Consider the following 24,461-nt stretch of genomic DNA (forward strand, 5'->3'; position numbering starts at 1 on the left):
GCAATTGAAATCAATTGAGTGCAATTTGCGAGTGCAAAGTTTTTCTTCGAGCGAACTGAACAAAATGTTTGCCTAAGACAATTTCGTTAATTCATCTGTGTCGCGTGTGTCGCTTGTTTGCCAAGTAATCAGCGCCAAAAACCAACTCGCTGCCATCAACTCGAATCGAAAACATAAACAACGAGGCACCAACCATGGCCGACGAGAGTCTGCACACAATGCCGCTGGAGCACAATATAGACTATCACATTGTCACATTGTTTGAGCGCTTGGAGGCGATGCGCAAAGATTCGCACGGGAACGCCATCAACAATCGACTATCGAGCACCCTGCAGGCGCCCAAGCGCAGCATGCAGGCCGAGATACGCACCCTGGAGTTCTGGAGGTGGGCCATTCGCTTCTAACCATTAGCATTAGTCCGTTCCACTGCAAGTCAGCCTCTCATAGTTGCAACCATTGTTTACCCAGTTTATTGTTTAATGCGGCTTTTTGTGCATAATGCAGACGCGGCCAGTTGTAGAATGCTTAACTAAGTGAAATTTAAGTGCTTGGTGTTTGTCTTCTGCCAGAAACTTGAGGACCTCTCAAATATTTATCCAAACTTTACAAAAAAGTGTGTATTGCTGAACGAGGCGCGAATTATATTGTTAATAATCATGAGATATGCATAATGGCTTATCAATCAAATTGTATCTATTAACTTATTGTTTTTTGCATTATTAACCATTTTTGAACATTTAATTGCATACACTTTTTGTTTTGTACATATTTGAACATATTAACTTTTATCTAAATGATTGCAGTTCTTACAAAACTTCATAAATTCAACTATAATATACCTTACTTTTATTTGAGTATATACTTAACTCACATGTTTATGAATCAAGAGAGTTTTCTTAAAAATCTCTAGATAAGAAAGTTTCTCTAATAATAATATGCATTTTCTTTATTTAATTTGCTTTCATTTCCACTGACATGAAATAATTGGGGAAAAAAAGATCTCTTAGTAATAGTTCTCAGTTGAATTTGAGTACTATTTTATGCCTTAATTTCTTCATAATTAAAATGTATAATTTGTAGACAAATACTTGCTTTTAGTGTAGCAGAAACCATTAAAAGTCTTAATATTAACGCCAAGTTGTGCTTTATTGAAATTTAATATTGTCAGTCTGCATTAAATTTGCACATAATTAACATTTCGTTGAAAGTCGACAAAGAGTAATTTAATTGTTAGTGCAAAAGGCAACGCTGTCCAACGCAGTTTACATAAGTTTCGTATGGTTTTTTGTGTGCGTTCATTAATTATTTTCGATTTTAGAATTTGAAAGAAAAGTTTGGCTTTAATGAGTTGCGTGTCCATGACAGCAGCTCCGCATAAAAAGCTAGAGCTGGGCACATGGCAATAAGTTGCATCAGAATGCAAAAGTTAAATAAGAAATTTTATGGAAATTAACAAACGTAAAGTTGGGCAGCCAAATTGCAGCTGGCCCTCGAATGTTGCTGTTGGCTGCGCTGCAGTTTGTTTGATTTTTTGTTATCTCCGTGGAGCCCGGGCAGCTGGAGGCTCATGTTTGTTCATGTTTGCGCTGGGCTGTCCAGCAAAGACCTCCGGCAATGGGCACGACCGCAGTCAGCAGCTGCTGTCCCGGGTGTTGCGATATTTAGGGTTTGCATCTGGAAGCTCGACTGTGACTGTGTGCTCGCCCCTCTGGAAAGAAGGCGCCGAACAAGGCGAACATTGTGTGCAATTTGTAGCGCAGCATAATTTCTTGAATATTTACTTTAATCATATGAAATGACATGCCCCGACTGAAGTAACTGTGCCTCACTCTTCACTCTCTGTCTCTCTTTGTGCCTTTGCAGATCCATCATCAGCGAGTGCCTAGCCTCGTTCCTGTATGTGTTCATCGTATGTGGCGCAGCTGCGGGCGCCGGTGTGGGTGCCAGCGTCTCCTCCGTGCTGCTGGCCACGGCGCTCGCCTCCGGCCTGGCGATGGCCACGTTAACGCAGTGCTTTCTGCATATATCGGGTAAGGCAAACACAAAACAAACAAACGAATAAACAGGCGACAAGTGTTGCATGTTTTTGTTGCGGCCTGCTTGTTGTTGCTGTTGTTGTTGTTGTTCTTTGGAGCGAGTTTGGGCACAAGCTCGCCCGTGGGAATTCTGCTGCCACCAAACAGCAGCAGCAGCAGCAGCCGGCGCAAGAACCCCATTTTTTTGTATTATTTTTCTTTTTTTAATTTACAAAAAGCCAACGCACTGTGGTTGTCGCCCACGTCCACGTCCACGTCTCCGTCGCTGACTCCAACTCCTACTCCTTTTTCAGTCCTCCTCTTATCTCGGCGGGCGCACTCTACTCTTGTCTCTCTGTTATTTTTCTGCTTTGTACAACATGGCCGTGTATTTGAGTTCATCTGCGTTGACATTCAGGGCAATTAAATGTTTCCACAAAAACAACATATCTCCAAAGTAACAGTTGGGGGAGCCCCAGTCCGCCCAGTCCGCCGGAGAACGAGAACATGTGTTCTTGATTTTGCCTTCAAGTTGCATTTTGTATATTTTCTTTTTCACAGCCAATTGGCTGCGCATTAAGTTATGATGTCAGCTCTTCAACTCATCCACCCTGGAAATGATATATTCCCCGAAAGTGTCAAAAAAAAAAAAATATTATTTACATATTTTATGGTAGGGTCAGCTGATTGCTGTCAATGCCCGTAAGGAGAGCACATTCGTAGTCATATATAAATTGTTATAAAGTTTATTTGCTCGCATTTCTCTATTATTTTGCTCGCTTTGACACTTTAAGACCTATAACATGACATCTTTTTTTTATGGTAATTTACCTGCAACAGCGGCAACTTTTTACTTGTTAAATATTTAATGATTAATCCACTTATCTGACATTTTCCTTTCCTACACAGGCGCTCACATCAATCCGGCCGTAACTTTGGCCTGCTGCGTGGTGCGCAGCATCTCCCCAATCCGAGCTGCCATGTACATGACCGCCCAGTGCGGCGGAGGCATCGCAGGTGCCGCCTTACTCTATGGGTGAGTCAAATGAATATCCAAGTATTTAGCAAAGCGCTAAGCTGATTAATTGGTCGCTCAGAAATTAGAACTTCCACAAATTGAGTTTGGACTTGTCTGTGAATACGCAATTTGTATTCTGTAACATAAGTCCTGAATGTTTGCTGGTAGATTAGTTGGATTATAACAATCTCTAAATTTTAAATAGACCAAAGTTTATTAGTTTTTCAAATTTAATTGCAAATATGATTTTTAAATTTTACTATTTTTTTTAATTTTTGTGGACGAAAGAACTAAAAGGATTTATATTCTTTCAAACAAATGTTGCCTTAATTCTCATACTTTTATTCTTGAAAAAAATAATTTAATTAAATTACATTAAAGCGACATTAATATATTTATTTTTATAAAGATCAAACTCTATCGTATGCAATATATTTGCATAAGCAAAAATATATATACTTTATTATTGCTTATTTATATGTCAAGATAAAAGTCTTATTACTCAAAATTTAAATTTGATAATGGACTTTTCTCTGGAATAAGTTTCTCTTTCTTGGCTTAACAATTTTGCATGTCTGTTAAATATTTCGATCAATTTCTAATATGCTGAAATTGTATGTTCTGCAATCATATTGCTAGATTACTTGTTTTGCCTTAATATTTTTCTCTCAGTGTATAGCAAATAGATTGGAATTTTATATCATGCAACTCTTTGAGTTGTTGCTGTTGTCATCATTGCAGCTGCCAAGTATTTCCAAATAACTTTATAACTTGCCAGTAGAATCGCACAGCCTTTACTTTAAGCTGCATTGGTTCTGGGTAAATTGCATTGAGCATGAAATACATTTCAATGTAAAGTATCTTTGACCGGGCAGGGACAGAGCTGGGCTTAGGTGCAGCAGCAGGATATGCTATGCTAAACAATTTCCGAATTAAATCCAACAAGGTGCTCAATGTCACTCGAAATCACTAACGCCTGATGCGGTGACTGTACACAAGGACACTTTACCAAAAACCATTTACAGGAAATACGAAGTTTATGTGCAAAAACAAAAAAAAAGAGGGGAAAGAGCTAGAGAAATGTATAAATAGGATATGCAGGTAAACGACGTGTCCTCTGCACACACACACAATCACACACACACACACATCGCTACGCACAAGCACCTGCATAGCACGCAGGTAGATCTACTTACCTTGCCTTACCTAGGAGTTGCTGTGTCTACCCACGTTTATCTACTGGAGAGAAAACATCTGCCGCTGCTGGCGACGTGATTTCCCATTTTTGAAAATGCGTTGTTGTCAGGGCCGGCTTCCTTTGTCGAGGCCAGCACCAAGTGCTGCCTAGATACACACCAACACACACACACACATACGCGCGCGAGGATACGCACAATCAAATCTTTCTACAGCCCGTCAGCGTCTTTTATGCCTAGATAACAAACTCTGCGCAGGATATGCGTGTGGAATAACAGTCTTTGTCCTCGAGAGAGAGAGAAGAAAAATATCTTCTGCAACTTCGTTTGCGACTGCGCAGCGTTTTTAGAAAAAATTTCGCTCCCATTTTTTGTTGTTGTGCGTTGAACTCCTTTTTGGAAAGTTAATGCGCCTGCGCAGCCTGCCCCTCGATGTCTCTGGGTCTGTTCAACATCTGTTTTGCTGTTGATTTTACCCCTGGCTCATTTTTTGTTGTTGTTTTTTAAGTGCATTGGCATCTTTGCTTTCTAGAGACGCGCAATCCGAGTAGCCGCTGCAACCGAAACATGTTTCAGCTGCCAGTCCGATCAGGTTCGTATCTTTTGCTTTTTTTTTTTTTTTTGTGCTGTTTCGTTCTGCATCTTCCACAAGGGTCCCGGTCGAGTTCGAGTTGTGTTTTAGTCGAAACATATGTTTCCAAAAGTATCTCTATCAAGTAGTGTGCGTGTGTGTGTTGATTAATTGGTTTAGATTTGGCAGTCGATTTTGTGGTTTTGGGGAATTTATTAGTTCTCGCCCCGGTCGTTTGATTGATGGGCTCTAGCCGAGATTGAAGCCAGCACGAAACTAAAGACGTCTTCAATTTTAAGCCAAGCACGAAATTCACTGCACAAATTAGAAGTTTCTGCGAAACTTTGGCCCTTCTTTTAGCCACAGAGCTGATATCTTAGAAACATGCATGCCTTCGCATCATTTGCCCAAATAAATAAGTTGCCAAAGTTTAGGCTCATATATTTTATTATTAATAGAACAGATCAGCCCTAAGAGAAGGGCAAATATAATTTTCACTTCTTTCGCAAACGTAACGAATCATTCGACCTACTTCAAGCTTATTTTCAAGAATCTATTTAAAATTCTATAATATACTTCTAGGAAGCAAGAGCTTGAAGGCAAACAAACAAATATTTACTGACATATTGTATTTTGTTTTTTATATATTGTCGGACGTACATTTGAGCCAAGCTACGAATTTCTAACCTTCTTTATCATATACTCTTAAATCAAAATGTAGGGGTAGGCACTTCTTCCTCTTCTCTTTTAGAGTTTTATGTGTTAGTTAGGAGTTTTTGTATCTGGAGACTTTTGGAAAATTAGTTATGTTTAGCATGTTCAAATTAGCAAAGCAGCAATGAACCCGTACTTGAATTGGGGCTCTTATTCTATATCCCAGAGCTACAACTAGGGTTGAGAATTAGCTGCCAGCTAACTTTAGAGCTTATAGAGTTGTGAGTTGTGGCACTTCCTCAGGCACTCTCCACGGCGCTGTCACATATCAATTGTCGCCTCTAGCCCCCGTAATTGCCAGACATGTGTCGCATGTGCGGCGGAGCGTGGGCAAGACAAATGCTGGAGCTGAAATGCACTTGAAGGCAGCTCGCTTTATTATTTTACATTTTTTCCATCCATTTTTTTTTTTTCGTATTTTGTAAAAACTCTTCGAAAAGTGTCTGACAGACCCGCAGCATTTTGAAGTATCGATATCCGGCTATGCGATATTTTAAGATCTCGTTCGCTTAGTTATTGTTATGCCAGTTGCGTTCCGAGGATTTTCAATGAGGATTCAGTACACAGCTTGGTTTTGCCTTTCATTTTGGCCGGCCGAACGTGCGCCAAGCACGTTCCAAATTATGCCCGAGCAGCCTTTGCAGATGATGGCAGATAAAAATCAGGTAGAGCCCGAAAAACGCATAATTAACATTGCCATTGGCCTTTGTTCAACTGGTTGCCGTCTTTCGTGACTGCCCGCTACCGTCCCATGCTCCGTCCCCGTCTCTGTCTCCGTCACCGATCTCGTCGTTGTCGTTGCGCCTGCGCAGGATGCGTCGGAAACTTGAAATCAAACACGTGTCTCGCCGGCGCTGCTCCTTTCTGGTTGGTCAGCCAGAAAGGGCAGCTGGAAAAAGCGGCACATAAACGAGCTCAGGCCAGGCACACACCTGCCGCCCAAAAATTACAGTGGTTCCACAAGAGAGGGAGATACACAAAAAAACAGGATTTTCAAGTCGAAATTTGAATTTAAACGGACTGAAACTGGGACTCGGACTGTGCCTGTGCCTGGGAGTTGAAATCGCGGCTTATGCATTCATTAGGCGAGTTGATTTGTATCTAGCATGGAAGTGCGCTTCCTGCATGAAAAGGGCACAAATCGATATCCAAAATCAATTCGTGTCACATAGGCAATTCAATTACGAAATGGAATCTGTGCACAGTTGCGTTTAGTAATTCGTTTTGATGCCGCTTTCGGCTTATCGCTAGCTACATGGAAATGGCATCCTGTTTGGCGCTTCCGGCTGTTGCGCCCTGCACAGCTGGTCCAGTTACATGCCACACACCTGACACACTTCACCTGAAGCGCAATTGAAGCCAGCACAGCTTCCATTCAATCTGTATCTGTAGCTGCAACTGTTGTACATTATTTTGTGGCCAGTGTGGTGACAAAATAATTACTTGAAATTTATAATTAATTGCTTTGTGGCACAGTCAATAAATTGCGGCCACTGTATGAATATTTATGGGGAGTTTTAATTGTATTTCCACCTATATGTTCGTGTGTGTTGAATTTGCAATTAAAGAGCACTTGGAATAGTTTATAAATTGCATAATTTACAACGAATCCGTGTTAGTTCTTCAGCTTTTACTCGCAAAGTTCTTCGATTATGCACAACTATTATGAAATGCCAAAGACAATAACTCCCGCATAGAGTCAGTCCGAATGTTAATATTCCCCGCTCCCCAAAGCAACTCACACGCGTGTCCCCTCAGACCTCAGACCACAAGCATAACACATAACCTCACTTTCCATGCGGATGTGGTGGCCAACAAATGTGCGAGGCAATGTGTTTCCTTTTTAAACCAAGCACACACACGCACACACACGCACACACACACTCGGCCACACACACGGAAACACACTCTCGCACATTTGGGAACTACTGCCATAGTTCAAGTTTGCAGTTTGTTGTAAGCTTTTAATATATGTTTATTTTCATTTTTCCTTGTTTTTCTTTTTTGTGCTGCTTTAGTTGTATTTTGCTTTTTGTTTGCCTTTATCGTGCGCAAACAATTTTGGTCAGGAAGAGATGCTGCAAAGCTTAACGGCACATAAACTTGTGGCAACATTTTGCTATTTCCTGCTACTTAGCTGTTAGTGTGTGTGCATGTGTGTGTGTGCGTGTTTGTTTTGTGTTGTTCCCCCCTATCGCTGCTCTGTAAAATTAGCACTTTATACATTTATGAGTAAGCGAGAAAATAAGTTCGAAAATCAAACTAACGCAGCAATAAGCAAAGGAATATTTGTACACTCGTTCACAAAATGAAAAGAGTATATTGGGTTTTCGAAACTATTGAAGTTGGAGATTTGAAATTTGAAATATTTATGTACTTTTTATTGCGTATGTGCTCAAAGTGCCCGCATGAGGCTTGGTATCTACCACAGCTTTAAAGCTATGGTGAATTACTGATGAACTCTCCTAAAGATCGTCTCATGAATCGCTAACATTTATATCCACCACAGAGCTGGAATATGTCGCAATACTCTGTTAGTGTGAGCGAATGTTGTGCAGTCGAGTTCACCCGTCTGCAATATGCTCACTTTTCGTTTTTTGCGATCAATTTTTAATAAATGTTCAGCCAAGTGAAAAATTGTTTTGGTCAGCGGTATTATGTGTGCATAGCACATGGTTGTAAAATATCTCCACACACACACTCTGCATTTTTCTTTCAAGCTTGAGCTTTTCATATTTTCTATTGGCAGAGCTGTTTGCCAGCAAAGCTGCCGCTTATTGCCGCTAAGCCGGCAGAGATATGTCCCGCGCTCACCTTTGCACTTTTTGCACCTGCTCCTGCCAAAGATCCCGGCATCCTGCTCCTCCTTCACCCACTCGCTCAATGCCATTTGTGTCCATTGGCAGCGCATTTCAGTTTGAGTGAGTGCTAAAACTCCGGCACTGGCTGTTCATTCTATTTGCTCAAGTACTTTTAAGTGCATTGCGAAAGCGTTTATTTCCGGATTTTCGCAGTTATTCAATCTTCCGGTGATGTGCTGCAATTGTCGTTGCGGTGTGCACTTGCTCACGTCTACGTCTAGAGAAAGCTCAACAAATATTTATTCAGCATTTCTCATAATGTGTGAAAGTGAGAAATTTACCAACACTGTTATTGCTTATGTCGTGTATATTTGACAGTTTAAACATGCATTTATGTCAGCTTAAAAATATATTTAAGCTAACCGTTTACTAAATGATAAACTTTTTCATATTTTTGCAGTTTTAATTTCTTATATATTTTAAATGGATTCTTAAAACTTCTGAAATAGTGGCAACGCCATAAGAAAAACGCACTGTTAACTGCAACTGTTATTAGCTGGCAACATTGTAATTCCTCCTTGCAAGATATTTAACAGGAAGCTAAGCTACCTGTTAATTTTTAAAACATGTTAACAACTCAGCGCAAAGTAAACTGTCTACTTTCTGTGCTCTTTGCTTTTTACAAGCTAATAACTTGACACCAGCTGCATGTCGTTAAACTCATTAACATTATCATGAAAGTTGAATTGTTCATAAATCAGAAAGAAGCTCAAAAACTTTTACACCGCACACAGCCTAGAAATAGGCAACAACTTTTGCCACTTGCCAATTGAAACTTTGGCAATCTAAATTATGTGTTGTCTCTGCCTACTATATCTATATGTACTTGTGTGAGGTGAATGTTGAGGCCTGTGAGTGGGGTTGACGACCCGCCGTCATAGGCATAGTATAGCATGATATAAATTATTATATGAGTGGTAAACTTTTGTCAATTCGCAATCAGTAATCAATGGAAATGGTTTGCTCTCTCTCTCTCGTTCTCGTTCGCAGTGTCACCGTGCCGGGCTACCAGGGCAATCTGCAAGCGGCGATCTCTCACAGCGCCGCGCTGGCCGCCTGGGAACGCTTCGGCGTGGAATTCATACTGACTTTTGTCGTGGTGCTCTGCTATTTCGTCTCCACCGATGCCATTAAGAAGTTCATGGGCAATTCGGCGTTCGCCATCGGCGCGGCATACAGCGCCTGCTGCTTTGTGTCGGTAAGTTTGACATTGATAATGATGCTTGAGGAATGCTTCGGCGAAAATCCCGCATCGCTGGAGTCGAGAGTCGAGTCAAAACGCACCTGCCGTTTAGGCATTTTTATGGTGCAAAAATCGCAGCGTGACAGGCACAGGCAGGCAGGCAGTCAACAAAGGGACCGAGAAATTGGGAGAGATAATTAATTTAGTCGCAAGTCAGGGTCGAGCTGGGCTCAGTCCTGAAATGAAAAGCAAATATTTAGCCAGATTTAAAAGCTGCACGATAAAATGCAATTTATATCGATTTGAATTACGATTTCGGACTTGCGAACACGCAATCAAAAAATTAATATTAACCAATTTATTGATTGGAATGCGGCTCCTTAATTTATAAATCGAAAAAAAATCTAAAAAATAAAATATTCAAGCAATTCAGAATGGGTTTCAGTAAATATAAATTTATAGACTTATATATTTTTGTATGATTTCAATGTTCTCCTTGTTAGGAAAAGTTTTTTGTTGTATACTCCCCGTTCTACTTCCATATCCCAAATGTTTCTAACACTTGAACCTTGTCTCTGATTCATTGCAGATGCCATATCTGAACCCGGCGCGTTCTTTGGGTCCATCGTTTGTGCTCAACAAATGGGACAACCATTGGGTATACTGGTTCGGTCCACTCGTTGGCGGCATGGCCTCCGGCCTGGTATATGAGCACATATTCAGCTCTCGGCGCAGTGTGCGACATGCCAAGGGCAGCATTGACAACGACTCGAGCTCCATACACTCCGAGGATGAGCTCAATTACGACATGGACATGGAGAAGCCGAATAAGTATCAGCAATCCCAAGGCACCTATCCGCGTGGGCAATCGAATGGTGGCGGTGCCGCGGCGGCTCAGCATGCCGCTGCCAACATGGCGCAAATGGGCGTGGTCAACGCAGGCGCTGGCAACTACTGCCAGAATCTGTACACCGCACCGCCGCTCTCCTCCAAGTACGAGCAGCAGCAACAGGAGCCGCTCTATGGCGGCACTCGGTCGCTCTACTGCCGCTCGCCCACGTTGACCCGCAGCAATCTGAACCGCTCGCAGTCGGTGTATGCCAAGAGCAATACGGCCATCAATCGTGACATTGTGCCACGTCCTGGACCGCTGGTCCCAGCACAGAGCCTCTACCCACTACGCACACACCAGCAGCAGCAGCAGCAACAACAGCAGCAGCAACAACAACAGCATCAGCAGGCAGTCACGGCAACTCAATCGTCTCATCTGCAAAACCAGAACGTGCAGAATCAAATGCAACAGCGTACAGAGAGCATCTATGCCATGCGTGGATCCATGCGCGGACAGCAGCAACCTCTGCAGCAGCAACAACAACAGCAGCAGCAGCAGCAACAGCAGGCGCCAGTTGGCATGCAACAACAACAACAGCAGCAGCAGCAACAGCAGCAACTGCATCAAGGAGCGCAGATCATGTCGGAGCCACAGGCGCAACCACAGGGCTTCCAGCCGGTCTATGGTTCACGCAACAATCCCACACCGTTGGATGGCAATCACAAGTTCGAGCGTCGGGATCAGCAGCAGCAGCAGCTCTATGGCATGACCGGTCCGCGCAATCGTGGCCAGTCGGCGCAATCCGATGACAGTTCGTATGGGTCGTATCATGGGTCGGCAGTCACGCCGCCAGCGCGTCATCCCAGCGTGGAGCCCTCCCCGCCGCCGCCTCCCATGCTGATGTATGCGCCACCGCCTCAACCCAATGCGGCTCATCCACAGCCCATACGCACGCAATCGGAGCGCAAGGTGAGCGCACCCGTTGTCGTTTCGCAGCCGGCTACCTGTGCCGTTACCTATACCACATCGCAGGTGCCCACGACGATCACGACCTCAACAGCACAGCAGCAGCAACAACAGCAGCAGCAGCAAATGATGATGCAGCAGCAGCAGCAGGCGCATCAGCAGCATTATGGCATGTTGCCATTGCGACCGAACTGAAAGCGGCTCTCCTGGGGCCCCGTAACGACGCCGCCGCCAACAATACACGCCGCCCTCGCGATCCATCCCGCGGGCACCATGACCCTGCACAGCTGCAGCCTAGCCAAGCAGAGCAGTTTGTTTTAGCTCACAGCTAACAACAATAGTTGTCCGGGCATCCAAAGGAAACGTGCGCAAAGTCCTAGCATTTAGCTCAACCCAACACCCAACACGTTAAGTGCAGTTTAGATATATATATATATATATATATAGAAAGCTATAGAAAGCCTAGAGATAACAATCGAAACATAGCCACAATGTATTAATAATATACGACAAGTAAAACGGAACTCACACCTAGCAACAGCAACAACGATAACCTTAAGTCACAATAGAATATCCGTAACACCCGAATCCTACCTATACTTAATACTGTTCTATATCATGGAATAATCGTATATAAGATATTCTTTCACTAAAATATAGCCCATACATTAATTAGGTCTCACGAATTTCCAAGCATTTTTATTAATTTTGTTGTTTTCATTTTTTTTAATTCGAATTGGATATTTCATTTTGAATACTGTATTCAAATATTCAAAATTTCTTTAACAATTTTTTCTTTTGATATCAAGCTCAATTTACTGATAAGCAACATAATTAATTCTATTATTATTTTTTTCTCAGCGTCACATTTGTAATATCTTCAAATTATTTAAATGTCAAATTTTTAATTTTTTTTAAGACCTAAATTAAATTGTTTCATGAACCACTTATAAGTTTGTATATACATAAATACTGATGAATATTTAAAGTAAATGTTACTATTAACGATATTTATGTAAATGTTAGGCTAATATGCATAAAAGTCGACATCTATATAGCATATATAGGTAATATACAAATAAATACATTACTCATGATTAATGCTTACTATTAATTGTAATACAATGTGTATTGATAGCATTGGAAAAGAAAACCAAGATATATATATGTATATCAAATACAAGAACTGTTCTGTAACCTAGATAAAAACATTTATTAAATTAAATTCAATTGAGAGCATGCCTAAAATACTCTCTAATTTAAGAACAAAATGTGGAAACTACAATGGTAAAAGTTGCCAAACATTTTGAAGGCTAGAGTAACGAGCTGCACAGTTGGTTCGCTGCCAGCTGCCAGTTAATGTCACAGGGACATGTAAATAACCATACGAGGAAAGTTGTTCTAGTTGCGGCAATTACAGTATCTTACTGTCAACTCTAATAAAGGTATAATTCTACACATACGCATACAAAGCATAAAGTTTACAACTGAAATTTCCCTAAAGGCAGAAATACCCTTGTTGCAGTGCTGCACAATTATGCAAGACTGCGAAATTAGTGCTAAGAAATCGCAAAGTTATGCACGTACTTTAAAACACTGCTGTAGCGCTTTTTTTGTATTTGCATAAATAAACAGTGAATATTTAACATTTGACCATGCAAAGGTGTCTTTACAACTTAAACTCGGACCGCAGCATGTCCCCAAGGAATATGTGCACCCGAATCGCTGTGGCAACACCAACGCCAACAACAATACGGAAACGTCTCAGAGTTGTCCTGACCACAAATTTGGGAAACACGTGCGAGCTGGATGAACGATCTAATTTGTTTCCGTCGATTGACGGATATTACGCCATCAACAGCCTACAACCGGAAAAGTGGAATACACTCAAGTTAAGAGAGTATTTGCAGATAGCCAAAGAACTTTATCAGCTGTCGGACTGCGATGCCTTGCAACTGCTTGGATTCTTTAAGAACAACTTGGCAGAGGCCTGTCGTCATCTGTACATCGACGGAACCCGGTCCACTTTACATCTGGATTTCGATTCACCCTGGCGACTTAGCTCCAAGTCAATTAGCGAGCTGTCCTGCATGGAACACTTTACCACCCATACATTCTTCAAAAGCTTTCACCAGCTCTTCATAGTCAATTCCAATATACTGACTAATGTTCTGCCACAGCAGCCACTGGCTGAGCAGTTTCCAGGACGTTATCTGCGCATACAGCGCACCTTCCATCGGGGCCATGTCATTTGGGCCGGCTGCGTGCTTCCCAATGAAAATGCACCCATTGAGGTCGCCGCGCTGCTGTTGCCGTGCTCCGAACAAAGCGAATTGAATCACTATACGGAGCTCATGGAGGAACTAGAACGATATTTGGGCCCGCTGGTGTTGGCTAGCAAATCCTGGTCACCCAAGGAGCAGAAGCCAATGCATCAAAGCGTTTTGATTCAAGTACTATCCGCATTGACTGCCTCAGTGGAAGGTCTTCTCAAGAATGAGCTGTTAACCAATCAAATTCCGAGAGACGCTGTCAGCGCTGTTCTTAGCTCTTTTGAACTTTTATATTAAGATGAGCATTAGGTTTTTGGGCTTAAAGTTAAGAAGTATTCGATCTGTAAGATCTTTAATTTAAATTTTGTATATTAAGCTAAAACGCTTTGGAATCAAACACAAATTTGTTTTTATTATACCCTGAACCCATTAAAAATGGGTATAATGGTATATTGTATTTGTGAAAATACAATAATCGATAATCGATAACTTACTCCGTTTCCAAGCAATCGATAAAAATCGATATCGCTATCCTGTTTTTTGGGCAATTTTGGTAAATAATAAGAGCTAGAGTCACCAAACTTGACATATAGCTTCAAAAATAGAATATAGAGAAGGGAGCTCCCGACTAGAACCTCTTACTTGTTTAATATTATGTCATGCAAATGGCTTGGGTATGCAAAGTAAGTATATTGATTTAGATAAATCTACCTATTTATATGGCTTGAATAAATCCAGTGGAGAGAGCTCGATTGGGACAGTACTTCGTTTAGCATAATTTAATGAATCTCACTTGAGATACTCCAAAAAAGGTGGACTTTGCAAGCGAAACGTGTTTTGGCCAACTACTTTTTTTTAATGAATGCCATATGATAGTAGGGATCCGTACGCATTCAAAAAGGTATAACATTTTAAAATGAGATTATATTTACCCGAGATTTTCAAAAAAATCATCAAACATTCCAAAACGACATAACTCCGCGCGGAGATATGACGTTCCAAAACGATATAACTCCGCGCGGAGATATGACGTTCCAAAACGATATGAATCGAAACTTTTGCGATGAGTATACCCTGAACCCATCAAAAATGGGTATAAGGGTATATTGTATTTGTGCAAAATCCAAATGTATGTAACAGGCAGAGGGAAGCTTCTCCGACCCCATAAAGTATATATATTCTTGATCAGCATCAATAGCCGAGTCGGTCTAGCCATGTCCGTCTGTCTGTCCGTCCGTCCGTATGTATGAACGCAAGGATCTCAGAACCTATGAGAGCTAGAGACTCAAATTTTAGATGTAGATGCTCCTAGTTCCCGCGCAGATCGAGTTTGTTTCCGATAATCGATAACTTACTCCGTTTCCAAGCAATCGATTAAAATCGATATCGATATCCTGTTTTTTGGGCAATTTTGGTAAATAATAAGAGCTAGAGTCATCAAACTTGACATATAGCTTATAAAATAGAATATATATATGCATTTGATGTTGGAAGAAAAGGGTTCAGGGTATCCCCTAGTCGGGAGCTCTCGACTAGAGCCTCTTACTTGTTTCATTATTATTACTAGCGGGCAATGTCGGGCCTTAACCGTGAAAAATTTGTTGCTAAAAATTATCCCCTCATTCCATCGAATAACGTACCAAACGTTGGAATCAACGGTTCTCACACAATCCCCAAATCTTGAAGCCTGAATATAAACTTTCGTTGATTAAACTTTTGACCCGAATCTTCGATCTTTTTAAAGAGTTTAAAGCCGATGATAAACAACAATTTTCATAGTGACAACTTCCACAGTTGCGGGTGGAATTTCCAAAAACACTGAAACATAAATTCATTTAATTCGCCCTTATAACCTCACACCCGCATTTATCATCGAAGAGGGGCGGATTTTGCGAAGACATGTGAGAAACGCGTCTTTGAAAATGATTTTGAATCCGATCGGATGGTAAATCTAGTAATCTAGTAGGGTGATCGAATCTAGACAGTGTAAGGAATTACACAAAAAAAAAAAAATGGTTTTCTTTATCCCGTTGCTTAACTTTTCTATTGGATGCCTTCTCGGAGCTAGCAACTGACCGGGGTTTAGTTTATACTTGTACACAATTTATTTTCAATAGTCAGAAAAACAGTCAAAATACAGATACATAAAAGAAATAACATAAATGCAGAGTTTAACAAATGGGAAATGAAACTACGCCTGCGCCTTTGATTAGAAGCCACATTCGGTTGATTACAGAATAGAAATATGTCAATTATTTTCCTATAGATCATCGCAGCTATCGGTGCCAGCAGGTTCCACATCCGAAGAATCGTTCTGCTCGTCCGCTGACCAGAAGCCATCGTTTTCGCGCTCCTTCTGGACATAATGATTTTGGTGATATCGCATCCAATAGATGCGGCCTAAATTATGCTGGGGGATGTTGGCGCGCTCCGTGTCATATACCAGCCAATGGCAATGCTGCTGTAGGTACAACGAGTCCAGCAGACTGGGCCAGTACATATTGAGACCATCTTTGGCCAACTTGACGTGCAGCTGGTAACCGTGCTGCTGCTCCGATAATATTTTAACCGCGCCCAGCAAATTCAGGATGCAGCGCTGCGGCGGTATGGTTTCGGTGACCTGGTAGAACAGCACATTGCCCTGATGCACCAGCTCGTATTGCGGCACTTGCTGTTCGAAGATGAGCTCAATCTGCAGGAGAGTCTGGTGCCAGCGCACCTTTGGGCGCGCCGCGTTGCCAGCGATGGCGGCACAGCACAGCGCACTGGTCATCTTATCAGGTGTCAACTGTGGCTTTGACCTGGACAAATTACTGGTCCCCTTAGTAAGTGTTTTCTTTGAAGGATTGGCCTCACCGGCTGTGACATTTTCGGCTCCAAGTATGTCCTGCATCAAGTGCTGTGCGGCCTCCTTCACCGCCGCATCAGCACTGCGCAGATCCTGCAGCAGCGCGTCCATAAATAAGGCAGCGCTATCTACCAATGCTGCAGTCTCTTTTTCCTCCTGCACAGTTTCCCCCATCGATTCCTTGGCTTCGGCTGCCGCATTTGGATTTTCACTTTGCTCAATTGCCTTCTCGGGTGCTTGTGCCTCTTTGCGAAGCAAGTATCTTTGCACTGCACCAAAGAGTTGACTTAATTTGCCGCCATTAGAAGTGGGATTTGATGACAGCTGTGGGTTGTTCTCTGTGGCTATTCTTTCCTCCTTCCTTGTCTTTTCGTCGCTCTCAGTTTCCTCAGTCTCCGCCAGCGGCAGCTTCACAGGCTGCATTTGTCCGTTCGGTTGCACCTGCTGCTCTTCCAACTTTGAGCTGGTGACCTGCTCTTCTATTAGTTTCTGTTGCTCTGCGACCACCTCCTCATGCAACTTGCGCAGGTTATCCATGACTTGCTGCTCTCGCTTGGCATAGCCCCGATTGATCAGCTCATCGTGCAGTTGCATGGACTTCACGCAGATTCTTATTGCTGGACAATCCTGCAGAACGGCAATTTCTTTCACATAGACAACATTCAACATGGTAAACTCCACAATTAGCTGCAAGTGCTGATTGTCGCTTAGGTCACTCAGTAACTCCTTGACCCACTTGGTGGCCTCCAGCCGCCAATCGCCCTCACCGACAGCTGGCACCAGTCCACACAATCTCACATCCATTGCCAAGGGCGGTTCCACTGTGAAGCGTGCGTCACACTCTAGCAGCTCGGCTGGCTTCACCCGCAGCAGTTCCGTACCCTCGTCCATTAGCTGAACGATGACAAGCCGCTTGTCGGACAAATCGACGACACGAACGCGCTGATATTTAATTCCACGGTGTAGAACGCAGACATCCGCGATTTTCAGCAACTGCTTGGGGCGACGATTCTGCTCGCTGCTCATGTGCATGTAGAGAGCCGTACTCAGTTTTCGCAGAGTCGACAGGTTCGACGCCTCTTGCCAGGAGTCACTGTGGCTGCTCTTGTAGCTGACAGCCATGACGGCAAAGTGTACCGGATCGTACACTTTGATAATATTGCAGCGCACCGCAGTCTTTGGCTGCCACAGGGCACAAAACTGCCGCTGAAAGTCCACACTGACTGGATAATGCCGTTTGCTGCAATACAACTGGCCGCACTCGCCGCTGCTCAGCATCTGGGGACAGAACTGACGACTCTGATCCGTCAGCTGGCGACAGCTGGCCACCATTTGCAGTATGTGCTCGCCCAGCTCAATGTCGTGGGCTTCAAGGAATTGCACCAGACGCGGCAGCTCGTAGCTGTTGCTCTCGTCCAGCATCACGCAGGAGACAACGTTCTGCTTGAAATTCTGCGGAACCAGACAGTTGCTAATGTTGTCGCTGACCGCATGTAAGCGATAAGAGAACTTTGACCAAGATTCCGGCAGACTGTAGTGCACCATCAGCTCGAAATTTCCAACAGGCAGCTGAGTTTGCTGCACTGCATCCGTAAGCAGGAGCAGCTGATGAATTTGCTGCCAAAAAAAAAAGCAGATAGTAAACAGATAGTAATCGCCATAAAGTTAAAGTTAGGGTTTGCATTTTACCTGATTAGCTACTTCGTTTGGACCAATACACTCGTAACCAGCTTCAGTCAGCGCGCTTCGCAAGGCTGCCAACTCCTCTTCGTGTTTGCAGTAAATGATTGTGCGCCTCTTGAGGGGATTCTGGACACCCAGGTAGTCGAGTAGCTGCTGTGTCTTCTTGCTGCTGCGCAGTACGGCGACGTTCAGTTTGAGGCTTCCGTAAACGGCTGCCTCCAGGAAGTCACCGAAAAGCAGAAGCGGATTGTCGCCAAAGCGTTTGACCAGCTCCAGAAAGACGCGTGCATGCCACTGCTGGGCGATGAGCACCAGCTGGAGCTGGGTCATGGCCATGTTCTGCACCATTTGCAGCAGCTCGTTGAGCAACTGGGGAGCGGAGGCGCGCATGCGATCGTAGTCATCGATGACGAAGTACTTCAGACGGCGCGGATCGATGAGCTGCATGTCCAGCTGCAACAGTTGCTTCAAATGCGTGGGTGTGGTCACCAAGATGCCGCAGGAATAGAGCAGTCTGATGTGCAGCTCCTTCGCGCAGTGGGCATGCGTGTTGACCACCTTTAACATGTTCGTTTTGTAGGAGCTCATCAGGTTGGTGCAATGATTGAACAGCGCCTGGGCATTGGCCACGGAGTCCGCCAGCAACACGGCTAATGGCCCCAAGCTGGGCTCCTTATTGAGGCCAATTGGTGCCGCGCGCATTCTGCGCATGACCAGAGAGCACAACGGGGGCAGGTAAGACCAGGAGCGACCTCTACCATTGCGATCGACCAGCACCAATGTATTGCTCTTCATCAGATGCGGCCAGGCATAACGCTGCGTGGGCAACACCGTCTGTAGATCCATGTCGCCCAAGGCCATGAGTACGTCCCGGCAGAGCAGCGAGTCCGACAAGCTGCTCATTGGCCGCACGGGCATATTGCTATGGGCCAGCACGAGATTCTCGATGGGACGCAGTTCGAGTGATGACTTCTCTGGCACATCCTTGGATTTAGCTGGCAAGCGGTATTCGTTGTAAATTCGGTCTAGTTTATCCTGGTAAAGAAGTCCATCCTCTTTTACATTTCGTTTGTGCAACTCGGCTGCTCGGAGAGATACCGACTGGGCGGGATTCCCATTCAGCGTTAGGCCGCCCATCTCATTATGGAGACCTCCCACTTTTTCTTTGACAGATTCCTGCCCGAATTCGCTTGTGAATTCTTGGGTACAAACCAGAGATATGCTCTCATGCGCAGAGTCTCTTCTATTGACCACCTTTGGGATTTCCTGTATTTGATGGAGCGAACTCCCATTTTCCTTTAACTGGGTGGCCTTAATGTGCTGCTGATTGACCTGCGGCTTAACCACTTCCTGCCTGTAATAATCCAGAATGTTTCTTCTGTTCAATCGGACGAGCTTTGATTGTTGTTCGCGAACCTCGAAACTGTCCGAGGAGCTGTTGCTGCTGCTCGAGTTGCCTGAGCTGCATTTAAGAGCCGTCTCCACGACGGTGTCATTGCAACTGCTGACCTTGCTCAGACGCTTGGCGGAATTCGGTATCTCTGGCACAGTCCGGGCCTGCAGCAGTGTGTCCAGCTTGGCCGACTGCGTCGAGGGGCAGGTCAGATTACGTGTCTTGGCGCCCAGCCTATGATAGCCATTTCTAAGCATCGAATCGACATACTTCTGTTTCTCTTCGCTGCAACTTTGCGAGTTGGTCTGTGCCTCCAAGTTGGGTATAGTCAGCGGCATCTTAGGACGCTGCGATTCCATCAACTCGAGAATGGTTAGGGCGCGCGTATTAGGCCGAATGTCTGGGTCATTCAACTCCGCCAGATCCATGTCGTTCTCAACCCTACAGCTGTGTGCCTGTATTTTACTGGGCTCCTTTTGCTCTAGGCGTGCACATTGCTTCTCCACCAGATAGCTGGCAGCATTCAGCAAGGATTCGGCTTGCTTCGACATTTGGAGCCACAACTGACCAAAGTTGTGTCGCTCTTCGTTTCGGTACTCGACCTTGAACATCAATCGTTGGGCCTCTTCCATCCGCTTGTCGAGCAGCCGCAATGCCATTTTTGACCATTGGGTGCCCGTGCGGGGCGCCACACAGGCCACGCCGCCCCACTCGATCTGGATGTACTTTTCGCTCAGGAACGCAGGCAACAACCACAAATCCTTGGCCCTGCAGTTGATGGTGAAGCCATAGTCCATCGCCCAGACGAGATACTCGCCGTGCTGGCGAACCATAACGAGGCCCCGCAACCATTTGTGCATATTCAGCGGTTGATACCGCACGATGACATGCTCATTGGACTCATAGTTCTCCCGCTGGTTGTGCGCGTGACAATGCGCCGACAGATGCGTCTCCACCTGGTTAACATAGGCGCCGCACGCTTCCAGTTGAGGAAGCGTTATGTAGCAGAACAGCTGCGGACTCACATAGTGCGTAATCACAATGAACTCCACTGCATCAATGTCCAGCTTTTGCATCTGTTCCGGTTCCTTCTGCTGGACTGTGGAGAAGAAAAAAGCTCAGTTTCCATTGCTTTAAGTGAAGCCTGCGTTAAAGCGAGTTCTGCACATTGCGTCTAAAATATCAAAGGAAATTAATGGCCGTAGATTAAAGTTCAAATAATTTTCCACAGCGCCGGCAACAATCATTCATGCGGAAAGTTCTGTGATTTCCACGCCAGACCAACTTTTGTCTTTTTTGTCGCAACGCAAAAATTTCATGCCACATACATACATATATATACAGTAAAAGCTCTACTAACGGACAGCTCATGAGACAAACATCTCTCTGCCTAGTTAGCTGACAATTGGAACACGTTCAAATGTATGGAACAGGAACAGTATTGCCGTGTTACTTAAGGCTATGGAACAGTATTGCCGTGTTACTTAAGGCTATGGAACAGTATTGCCGTGTTACTTAAGAGTATGAAACAGTATTGCCGTGTTACTTAAGGGTATAGCTCATTAATCGAGGAAATATATTGATAGAGCAAGCGTTCGCTCCCTGTACACACTTGTATAAATGAAACAGTGTGTCCTTAGCCTAATTTAAGACCAGGTCCATTAAATTTTGCAACTTGGCTAATTAAGTTTGAAACAAAGCTTTGGCTGTGCAGTTAAGCGGCGCTTTTTTCCACATTTAAAATGCGGAAGGCAAAGCAAAAGTGCCAAAAGCCGCAACTACCGCGTCTAGTGGAGGTCCTTGTGCCTATTTGCCACTTGTTTGTGCCGCACTGGAAGTGCACTCTGCCAGCCCCGCCACAGCTGCCCGTGGACAGTTGTGCACTTCAAATTGTTGCTGTGTAAATGAATTTACTGCGAAAGCTACACGGCAACACTTAACCCATTGCGGCACAAGAACTGACAGCTGATAATCCCCGGCCTGAAATCTTAACTATAAATTGATTAACAAACATAAAACTCAGTTTACTAGATGCCTTGTATATCTGCTGACCCTCATTCTAACAAAATAAAAATAATTAAGAATGAAATACAAAAAAATAATAATAATAAAAAAAAAGTGACCAGGCTACAGTGGGTTAACGGCAAACTTGTCAGCTGTGTTCAGCGCCAACAATAGGCGAATTTAAGTATTACGATCCGCTTACAGCGAAGACAACAACCATGCCGAATAGCTACTGCGGGGAAACACAATGCGGCTGCCTACCCCCAACGCAGTTAAGTGGACATAAAAAACTATAATTTATCGTATAAAAAATCTTATAAATGCAACGAAATCATCCAGAAGTGGTGGAACATATGCAAATGCATTGCCGCTCGCAGAGGGGTTGACAGATCAATCACGGCTTGGCTATTCAAGCGCAAAAACCTAAGCTAATTTGTAAATGATACAACAATCAATTAAAGGGTATGTACTTACATCGCTTGGCTTGGCCCATGTCGCCGGCAGACATTTTGAGTTAGTTTGAGGAGAATCCGCAACGAGTAGAAAAAACAATACAGTTGAAATGATTAAAAGAAAACGCGTCCACAGTTGTCAGGATACACTGCGTTTGGCTGCAAATAAAAATAATAATAATTAAAGTGACAGTCGGCTTGTCAAGAGATTTGACAGTGAAGTCAAGGACGGCTAGGTTTAGACATATTTTAAGACAACTTAAGCTGAATTAAAATTAAAAAAAAAATGGTTAAAAAAAACAAAAGAACATGGCATTAACAGGTGAATAAATACATAGTTAAGCAGAAGGTTTAATTACAAACATACTTTAATTTTTATGGTAATAATGTTAACTATGTATCTTTCCACTGTATAGAGACACTTTATATTCAAATTCAGCAGCATTAGTAATAAGTTTTCTTCCTTAATCAACATCAAGTGCTTAAATGATTTAAGAACTTATTTGAAATTGATAACCATTGATTACCGTGTCTTGTTCGTGTTGGTATAAGCCCTATTCTGAGAATCACACTCACATACACACATACATACATGCGTCCATCCCTAGATCTAGCGAGGAGTTAACACACAGCCTCACACATGTAAACAAAACTTATAACGGCGTCTCAAAAACCACTTTATCAGCGAATATGGAAGTGAAATAACGTAAACAAAATGAGAACAGATTCGGCGTTTGCATGAGTCGAAATGACTTTTTGAATCTGTTGCAAAGCTCTGCTTAAAGTACAGGAGATAAGAAATTATCTAGCATTCGCTCGTATATGTTTTAGATTTATACAATTAAGCAGTACTCACCGAATAATCAGTTGTTGATAACGAAAATTATATGTTTAATAAAAACAATTCATTTGCAAAAGCTCAGCAGCTGAAGGTGCACATTGCTTTGCACAACCATGGAAATAAGTGCTTTAAAACAAATACGGATGCACGCACGCGACAAGACACAGTTTAAAAAAAAATAAAAAGAATTTCATAACACAAAGCAAACAGCTTAAGACAACTGCACTTTTCAATTGGCAGATTTTCAGTTTTGAACAATAAGTCAATCATTGAAACCACGATACGATATAAAAGAGCTGCTTAGATCGACTGCCGTCGCTTTACAGTTGACGTCTGCTCGCCGGATCTACGAACACATATGCACACACACACACAGGAATGTTAGACATGCATGTGCACGTTGGTGTAGCGATCGTGTGTGTGAGTTTGTGGATATCGTATTTCTTTTGTGTGTATGCGAAAAGATGTTCTGAGTTGAAATTTCCATTTCCAACTGGCAGTTAAAGACGGTGTTTTAAAACATCCAAGAGACTAATTTATCTCCTTTTTTTAAATATGAATTAGTTATGTATTTCCACTTGCTAATTTGTTGTTTGTACAGTTAAACAAATGGCTGGCAGTTACGATAATGTTCATTTCTTAAAAGACTCAATTCTATTCTACTTTAGGATTTATATGCTCTAACTTCTGAGCTATTAAACGTATATATGTATATATAGGCATGTACATGTTTTCCCTTATAAATCATTGCAATCGGAAACTGCACGCACCCTTTACCCAACCCTTTTGTTGGCTAATTTCAAAACAAAGTGTGAACAATTTATTTGTCCCCAAAAAAGTTGTTACTTTCTCTATAGAAAACTGCACAATTTCACCCTTTTTAACCCTGCTTGCAACTTTCACTGTTCCGCTACTTCTTCTGTTTTTTTTTTTTGCCGTTGCTTGTCGCCTATAAAAAAGTTTTATGGGTCGCCGTCGTCTGTCATGTGTGCCCAACCCCTCGTTGCTTGCGTGGGTCTAACTCCTTTTTTTATTTGATTGTTTCATATTTATGAGGATTATGGCTTAGTGCTGAATGCCGTCTGCCTTGCTGCCAAGTGGCTGCTACGTGTGGTAATTTATTTTGCGGTTAAGGACTCTCGTCTGATGGATGCCTCGGCTTGGTCCTAAGTGAAAGTTCTATTTGAACTGGCGTTGCCGGATTCGCATTGTTTGCGAAATTGCGAAGGGACGGAAGATCGCACGCACAAGATAAACACCAATTGTGTGCGCGAATGTGGATGAGGTCAGTGCAGAGTTCAGTTGCTAACGCACTCAATTGAAATGTGCCAGTTGCGATGCGCTTTGCCAAACGTTTATTTAAACAAATCAGGCCGCACGGGTTAAAAGCCATTTGTTGCGCGGGGTGGGGGGGAGGTTGTTTGAATGTGTGGCTAGACTTGGCACGCATTTGTGTTTATTTTGCAAATCGTTGAGCGTTCAATTTATGGCATTCATGCATGCTGCCCTAAATTAATATTTATACATTTAAGAGATTTTTAAATCTAAACTTGGCAAGCGCTAAATCAAATAAAATTTTGTCAATAATTTACACAAAAATACATAAGTGTT

The 24,461-nt window shown here is 43.1% G+C and overlaps 2 protein-coding genes across 2 annotated transcripts; one reads left to right on the forward strand and one right to left on the reverse strand.

Annotated features, from left to right (window-relative positions):
* The first annotated feature begins 136 nt into the window (after positions 1-136).
* LOC115763441 (neurogenic protein big brain) lies at positions 137-12,037 on the forward strand. The gene is made up of 5 exons (XM_030706006.1): positions 137-385; positions 1,864-2,030; positions 2,925-3,051; positions 9,366-9,573; positions 10,148-12,037. Exons 1-5 carry the CDS (start codon positions 195-197, stop codon positions 11,549-11,551), a joined length of 2,097 nt encoding a protein of 698 aa, XP_030561866.1. The 5' UTR covers positions 137-194; the 3' UTR covers positions 11,552-12,037.
* Positions 12,038-15,736: 3,699 nt separating this feature from the next.
* LOC115763399 (putative ATP-dependent RNA helicase SoYb) lies at positions 15,737-22,172 on the reverse strand. The gene is made up of 3 exons (XM_030705943.1): positions 22,032-22,172; positions 18,167-20,652; positions 15,737-18,094 (listed from the first exon to the last, which is right to left on the reverse strand). Exons 1-3 carry the CDS (start codon positions 22,063-22,065, stop codon positions 15,890-15,892), a joined length of 4,725 nt encoding a protein of 1,574 aa, XP_030561803.1. The 5' UTR covers positions 22,066-22,172; the 3' UTR covers positions 15,737-15,889.
* Positions 22,173-24,461: the final 2,289 nt, after the last annotated feature.

This window comes from Drosophila novamexicana, unplaced genomic scaffold (assembly GCF_003285875.2).
Source record: "Drosophila novamexicana strain 15010-1031.04,08,12 unplaced genomic scaffold, DnovRS2.1 tig00000739-arrow-arrow-pilon, whole genome shotgun sequence".
Taxonomy (NCBI): Eukaryota; Metazoa; Arthropoda; class Insecta; order Diptera; family Drosophilidae; genus Drosophila; species Drosophila novamexicana.